The sequence below is a fragment of the Bactrocera neohumeralis genome, chromosome 6, assembly GCF_024586455.1.
Source record: "Bactrocera neohumeralis isolate Rockhampton chromosome 6, APGP_CSIRO_Bneo_wtdbg2-racon-allhic-juicebox.fasta_v2, whole genome shotgun sequence".
In the NCBI taxonomy this organism is placed as follows: domain Eukaryota; kingdom Metazoa; phylum Arthropoda; class Insecta; order Diptera; family Tephritidae; genus Bactrocera; species Bactrocera neohumeralis.
The window spans coordinates 55,870,404-55,878,402 of NC_065923.1; the positions used below are offsets into that span (position 1 = coordinate 55,870,404).

The window sequence follows — 7,999 nt, forward strand, 5'->3', positions numbered from 1 at the left end:
TTTCATTAAAATCGAAAGAATTAATAATATTTTGCGAATTTACAAAAGTGTTTACTTTTCTGTTTACAATTTGCAAGGCATTTGACAGTTTTTCACTCTTGTTCTTCTCAACACGGAACTATGACGTTTCGTAATGGCGGTCGTCGTAATCTTGTATTCTATCATTCTTGATTTTCAAAGGTTTCTGATTCTAACATCGCAATTCGTAATACCCATTTAAAGAAATAACGACTCACAGCGAAAATAAGTCTTAGTTCAGTAACGACGCAACTTCGAAAAAACGCAAAGAAAAACTTCCGAAAAACGATCCGAGGATTGACTATTGCGTGTACAAATATTTCATTCAAAAATGTTTACTAAAAACTGTCTAAGATATTATTAAAAACTTAAAACATTATATTTTGATCAACACTGTTTGCTAAACTCAAAATTTAATTGAAATTGTATACTCCTTATGATGCTCAGAACATGTTCATGTACACATGATTTAATCATACCCAAACGTCAAAGCATATCACAATTCAAAAAATATAAACAATTGGAATTTCATAAATATTCAAACAATCCAAATCATCATCAATTCAAAATTTACGTAGAATTTTCTTTATCTTTCTGCAGTGTCCATAGTCTTCTATTTTAATCAATAATATATACGAAAGTCACGAAAAATGCCTTCACGCCAGTTAATTATTTTCGACTTCGACGAGACCATCATTAGCGTCAACTCCATGCGTCAACTTTTCCAATTCATACCGAATTATCGACGCCCTCAAAAGAACGACTCGCAGAAAAAGGGTTGGATAGATTACACCAATAAAGCATTTAAGGAACTCCATTCAATGGGCTACCCGGCGAATACAATGTGCAAATTTATACGCGCCGTGCCGCCCGTGCCCGGAATGGTTAAGCTGATACACTATCTGTGGAATTCAACTGAGCCGACTTATGACTTGATCTTGATCAGTGACGGCTATCGCATTTTAATCGCCGATTGGCTGGAACAACATGGGATTTTCCACTGTTTCACTGGTATTTATTGCAATCCCTCAAAGATCAATGATTGCGGAGAGGTTACTGTGAGCGGTTATCACTGTGCAGAATGTCCGTATAGCCCACAGAACTTGTGCAAGCGGCGTGTGATGGAAGAATTCATTTCAATGCAGAAAGCTCTGAATATAAAGTACGATCGTGTGGCGTACATCGGAAATGGTAGCGGGGATTTCTGCCCTGCATTGGGTTTGGGATCCTGTGATCTTGTGTGCGCACGCAAATACGATACTCTGGCTGAGAAAATTCAACAAAATCGCAAAAAACTAAAAATAAAACCGGAAATTTACTTGTGGGTTAGTGGGTATGAATTAATTGCTAAATTGGCTCAAAATAAAGACACAGACAATCTTAAAAAATTACCTAAACTAACTTGTTACGGCGTAGTAAACTCATCTTAAGAAAAAATTTTAGTGTAATTTATATTTCTTTGCAGCTAATTAAGTCCTAATAAAAATTAATAACTCTTACGATTGGAGAAGTGCTCCATGATTCATATTATTTGGGTGTCTGAGTATATCAGGTAGAGAATGTTATAGTTTTCTGATCTCATAAGTGCATTTTGTAGATGGCCAAATGGATCAAACAGCTACATAAATTTTAACACAGTCGTATTTACAACTGGAACTATTTTGCTAAGTTTTTCCCGTTATTTTACTCAACGCGAAATCTCAACTGCCAACGAAAAAGTATTACATTCCATTTTAGAATTTTTACCTCAATATTAACTTGAAAGTAGCCCGTGACACTCCAAAGACAAGCCCATCAAAAATATTTATGCATCTAGCTTATGTGTCAAAGATAAGTTCGGGTCTTTATATATTTTTGAAGTTTGTAAAAATTAAGAGCAATACCATATACAAGTATACATACTTGTATATATGTATGTACATTACGAGTCTATATTGGTTACCTACCAAAGTCAACTGAGTCGGGAGTTGCGATTTTGTGTTATGATCGAGTACTACATTTTTTTGACAAAATCAGAAAACACAACCTTCAGCAAATGGTTTTACGGCAATCAGTGGGATTCTCCCATCAATGTACCGCACTATTCCGTAGTACTTAGTTTGCAATTTGTTCAATAATTTTATTGATCGACGTAGTTTAAAAAGCTTTTACCCCCATTCTAGAACTATTATATAAACCACTGCGTAAGGTTATTATAATATAGTTGCCAGTATACTAGGGGTAGAAACTATGGCAATATTTTTTTGCGGATGGCTACTGAAATTAATATATTTTGAAACGCATTTAACAACCCTTAGCTTTCTTTTTTGGGGATAACTGTTCAAATTATTAGGCAGCATTACTCAAATTTTGTCTAAAATCGAAAAGTTAACATGATGAAATGAAATTACTAAATTTCTGTGTTGATATTGATATTGAATATTAAAGTATTTTAAAATTTATTATATTACAGTTTTTTTGTTATATTCAGTTTTATTTATAATCTGTTTTGTTATTAAAACGACAATGACTAAATTTACTAGCAAAAAACAATAATGTCGATCTATAGTACAATGAAAAATATTTTACTACAATGAAGGTGAGTCTAATGGAGGGAATATCTTTAGTCTTCTACATTGTTGTCTATGATCCAGCGGTTGGATCGCAAGTACATACGTTAGGCTGGTTCTCCAATCCAGAGGGGTGACGACTACTATTCAGTTTTGAGCATTTTTAAGTTTTGCTGGAAAACGTCAGTTCTAAGATAAAAAGGTGCACACACCATAGTGCGAAAAGCTAGAATAACTTTACTATTTGTATCAGCCGAGCTCCCTAAGATTTGAAATTCATACGATCAAATCGATCTGAGTATTGTCTTATATACCATATACATATATGGAAAGGATAGTTTATTTTTAGACAAAGACGGGACCTTGATCATAGGAGCTAGTGCAGCTGCGCAAACCTTAACCTTTAATTGTATGTTTTAGAGAGGGGGAAATACTTTCAAGTGTTGCCAAAACTTTATAACAAAAAATATTATTTTACAATTAAATTTATTATTAATAGTTTATATACATATATTATAGGCCGTAGACATCATTACCACATTTTAGTTCGTGCCCGAAATATTGACGTTAAAATCGACCTAATGACGACAAAAAAAGCCTAACTTATTATATTAGATATATGAAGAAAACAGAAATAGTCGGTTCCTATATTAGGGTGAGATATATGAGTTTTAGAACTAAATCACATTATGGCTTTACTTAATTTGATTAAAATATCGTATATTTGACAAACATAAACGGTTAAAGTTGTCTATTATCGCGAGAACATGTTTCTAAGCAATTTTATGAAGATAACTCACAAACTGTCCGACATACAGGTATAAGAATGTTGAAGAAACAATACAGTTACACACCAAATTTGGTTGATATTGGATTACATCTAAAGACGGTCAAAACCACGATCATTGTCCAGTTTTGATACCGGCTCCTATAAAGCGATTCCGTACCATCTTATCTAAATGTAAAATTTAGTAGTTTTCATCAGAACCGTTATATGGGGAGTGGACTTGGTTATAATTCGAGTCCAACCTTTCACAGTATGTAAAGTAGTGCTACAAAGCCTTGTACTTAAGAAGTTTGGTTTATGTAACTTTAGTGGAATGTGAGATATGCACACGCATTTCGGTCTCCTCTTTTTTTGTCTGCAAATGCGTCTCGCTTCCCTCTTGAGCTCTCGGTATCTATCTCATCACGCACGTGTTGTGGTCGATCGTAACATTGCGAGGTAGGCAGTCTGTTTCTCTCCGCTGCGACACGGCACTCCTCATCGCACCAGCTGTTCTTTTGCATTTTCCGAAAACCAATGGTTTCGTTTGCAGCTGTACGTAAGGAGTTTGAAATGCTGTCCAACAATTCCTTTATACCGAGTTCCTGATGAGTGCTCTCAGAGAGCAGGAGTGCAAGCCGAGTAGAAAATCGTTCGGTTGTCTGTTGTAATTGCAGCTTCTCGACGGCGATCCTTTCTTATGTTTGTTGACGAGCGTTTTTTACTCCATAGATAGTGGTCCAAGTCGATGTTAGGACCTCGGAGCGTACGCACGTTTAAAACACTGGAGACATCCTAAACAAACAAGCATCAAAACAACCTTATGTTTCAGTAAACAAAACAACATTAAAGACAATTCATCAAAACAACCTTATCTTGGAACACTAGAAGTGCACTATCTGTACAACAAACAATAACAGCCCAAATAGTTATTTAATGGTAAACAACCAGCATCTCAATCGTATAAGTAGCACTAAGATTTATTTAAACAAACCTATACAAATAATATATTTTATCCAAACAAATTAACAACTAGTAATAAGTCAACATACTAGTTAGTACGTACATATATGTATATAAATAGAAGTACGAACCATGTAATAAGTCATTCTTAAGAGTATTAATAAAAGTACACATTTCGGTGCAGCTCTAAAATATATTATTTTACTTCATGTAAAAATTAAGTCGCTCATAGAAGGCAACTTTGGTCATATCGTACTTCATGTAAAAATTAACTCGCTCATAGAAGGCATCTTTGGTCATATCGTCCTTTTCTTCTTTGGGGGCGTGGGTGCAAATCAGCGATATGTTGAAGAACTTCGCTTTGATGCCGATTCTGGCTAAACGTTTATCCACCGGAGTGAATGACAGCACCCGGCGAAGGAGTCTCTCTCCCACTACGAATTCCGCACCGAATTTGCGCTCCTTTATATATCCACTGTAGTAAATGCCACAAGGGCCTACTCGTCTCAGTCCATGTCCCATTCATCGCATTTTGTTGTTGTTGTTGCTCTAACGGTTATCAATCCCCGTTAGGATGGTAAGGGTTATCCATGTGTTGTCGTCGACGTCATCTAACGGGAGGCCCAGGAAACGTGCTGTTTCGACGGGGTCGGACCAAAGAGAAAGGGGTGTTAGATGAGCAGGGTTGGCAGAGCATGGAAAGAGGTGGCCGGTGTAATGTGGAGACTCATTGCATGCAGAACATATGTATATCGGATATGTCGGGGTCTATTCTGAATAAGTAGGAGTTTAACCTGCTACAATATCCAGAACGAAACTGCGCTAGGGTCACTCGCGTTTCTCGAGGCAACTCGAGCTCTTCGTCTGCGATGTGTGGTGATTTGACTCCAAGAACGCCTTTCACGGGAAGGGAGTCGGTGAAGGTGTTAATTTCTCCACTGTGAATGGCGGTCAGTACCTGTCGGAAGTCAGTTGCGTACGAAGACCGGTCGGTGTACGATGTCTACGACGTAGTTAAGGAAGGACCTCTTGATGCTCCTAGTAGGCAAGGGTGATTTCTACGAAAACATCCTAGCAGGAACTGCTTGGAGAGGAGTGCATTATGTTCCTTAACTTGGTAAGATAGCTTACTCCCGTCGAACCTAGATGCTTTAGCATAAGCAAATTGATTCCATCAGGGCCAATGGATCTAGATGACTTCGATTTGTTGATGGCATTCTGAACCTCCTCATCGGTGAAAGTAGTGGCGCGCAGTCGTTTGGCATTTTGCGCAGCCGTCGGTTAACACATCGCTTGGTTTGTCTACCGAAGGGAGCAGTGTAAATTGCCGGCTAAAGTAGCTAGCGCACTTCTTCGGGTCCGAAGAGGCATGACCATTGAATTGAACTTCAACTCGATCGTCATGTCTCTCCGGGTTTGGCAAAGCTTTGACTGCTTCGGCTGGGAAATTGGGGCGGATTTCCGCTATTCTTCCAGCCGGGATGAAGCCAGCGGTAGCTGCTGCGATCATCTTGCGGAATTGACGTTCGCCAACGCATACGTCCCTAGGAATGGGTAGAGCGTTGGGGACTTCGTCATTCATTGTGCAGAATGTCGAATCGTCAATCTGTTCCACCAGCTCCATCCTTCTACGGTCATTTGGCAGGTAGGAATGCCAAAGATCGTGTTGCGCGTTAAAGTCGCCTAGTACCAAACGGTTTTCACCACGAAGTAGCGCGCCTATATTCGGGTGATATCCTGTAAGGCAACATGTAACTGGGGGGATGTATATATTAAATATTTCGAGCTCGACATCGCCTGACCAGATAGCTATACCCTAACATTCTAGGGTAGTATCCCTGCAGTCGATGTCTTCATCGATTAGACGATACTGCACGGTGTTGTGCAATATGAAGGCTAGGCCACCACCATTATCTCGCTCGCGATCCTTACGTATAACGTTGAAACCTGCACAACTCAGAAGATCTGAGCGGCTGTTTAACTTGGTTTCTTGGACCGCAGCTATCGATACGCGTTCCCTATTCATAAGTGCAACTATCTCCTCGAAGTGAATGGCCACTTGCGTAAACTTCTACACATAATGAAAAAATAAAAGTTTTTGATGACCCTTGCAAAATAACTAAAGCTACACGAGCATTAAAAAGTATCACGATTTTATAAGGCAATCACAAGGAGTAAAGTCAGCCGGATGTTCGAAAATCCTAATATTAGTTATATAGGGGCTAGATCAAATTTTCTCTCAACTTTATTCATTTTAGGCAGAAAGATGCACTGTTACGAGTAAACCATACTCTCTCGTTTTTCTTGAGATAACTCACATATTAGTCGATATATGCGGTACAAAGTTACCCAGAAGTTCGAAAAGGTTTAATATTATGTATATGGGGACTAAGGGAAGTATTGGCCCTGAATTTCAATTATATATCTCACACATTGACCAATATTTTCAATCAAAATTCAACTATAGGTACAGGGGTCTAAATTTTCGGTACCTAATGGCTTGAACAGTTTTTATTAGATTTGATATTTGGTCATAAGGTGGCACACGCTGAGGGCATTATTCATGCAAAGTTTTGTGACGTAATATTAATTGCTTTTTGGTTTGTGTACTGGAAAGAGAAATGGTAAGGTTGAATTTAAAATTGTGATATATGGGAAGTAGGAGTGGTTCTTGTCCGATTTCCTCCATTTTCGTACGGTGCCATAGGAATATGAGAAGAATGCTACATACTAAATGCTATACCGAAATCGGTCGGACGGGTCCCGAGAAATGGGATTTCACAAAAATGTGGTCGGTTCCACGCCCATCGCCAAATTTTTATACTGGCTTTGTACTAAGGAACCCGCACACCAAGTTTCATCAAGATATCTCACCTTTTACTCAAGTTACAGCTTGCACGGACGGACGAACGAACAGACAGACAGATTTATGCTTTTCTCGTCATCCTGATCATATGTACATATATATGTATATAACCCTATATCTATCCCGGTTATAGGTGATACGTACAACCGTTAGGTGAACAAAACTATTATACTCTGTAGCAACAGGTTGCAAGAGTATAAAAAGGTATCATAGTTTACGAAATATGAATTTGTATACTTTTTCATTTCGCAAACAATTCTTTGACAAACTTTATATGTATTTCTTTTAACCGCAAATGAATTAGGTTGAATCTCATTATATTTAAAACAAGAAATTTGGTTAATCCATGAATGATATAGATTAGGGCATTCTCGTCACAAATTTGGCCTTGAGAACATTAATATCGGGATTTAATACAATCTGATGTATTAAGGACTTCCTATCATAAGTTTAGTCTTGCAAATATTATTAGCGGGTAAAACATTGTCCTACCACAATCATGGTAATCGCTTGAAAGTGTTTAAGCTTGTTAGTTTTCCATTGAAAAATATATACCATGATGCATCACAGTACAATATGTTTCATCAAATACATTTAAGTTTCACATTTTCCCTTAATTTTCATTGTTTTGCATTTTTTATTAGTGGTGGAGCGAAGCAACAATCCCTCCACTGAAAAACAGACAAAAAATTAAATAAATAATAAAGCTAACTATTTTTTAACACCTTTGGTTCAAAAACGTGATTTATTTCGAACAAATACAGACATGATAAGTATTGAATGTGTAGCATCAATATGGATAACGATCCAAATGTCATAATAAATATTGAACGTGTG

The 7,999-nt window shown here is 37.5% G+C and overlaps 1 protein-coding gene across 1 annotated transcript; it reads left to right on the forward strand.

The window, feature by feature from the left end:
• The first annotated feature begins 57 nt into the window (after positions 1 to 57).
• LOC126762361 (pyridoxal phosphate phosphatase PHOSPHO2-like) lies at positions 58 to 2,379 on the forward strand. Its single transcript, XM_050479076.1, has one exon. The coding sequence runs from the start codon at positions 669 to 671 to the stop codon at positions 1,446 to 1,448; it is 780 nt and encodes a 259-aa protein (XP_050335033.1). The 5' UTR covers positions 58 to 668; the 3' UTR covers positions 1,449 to 2,379.
• Positions 2,380 to 7,999: the final 5,620 nt, after the last annotated feature.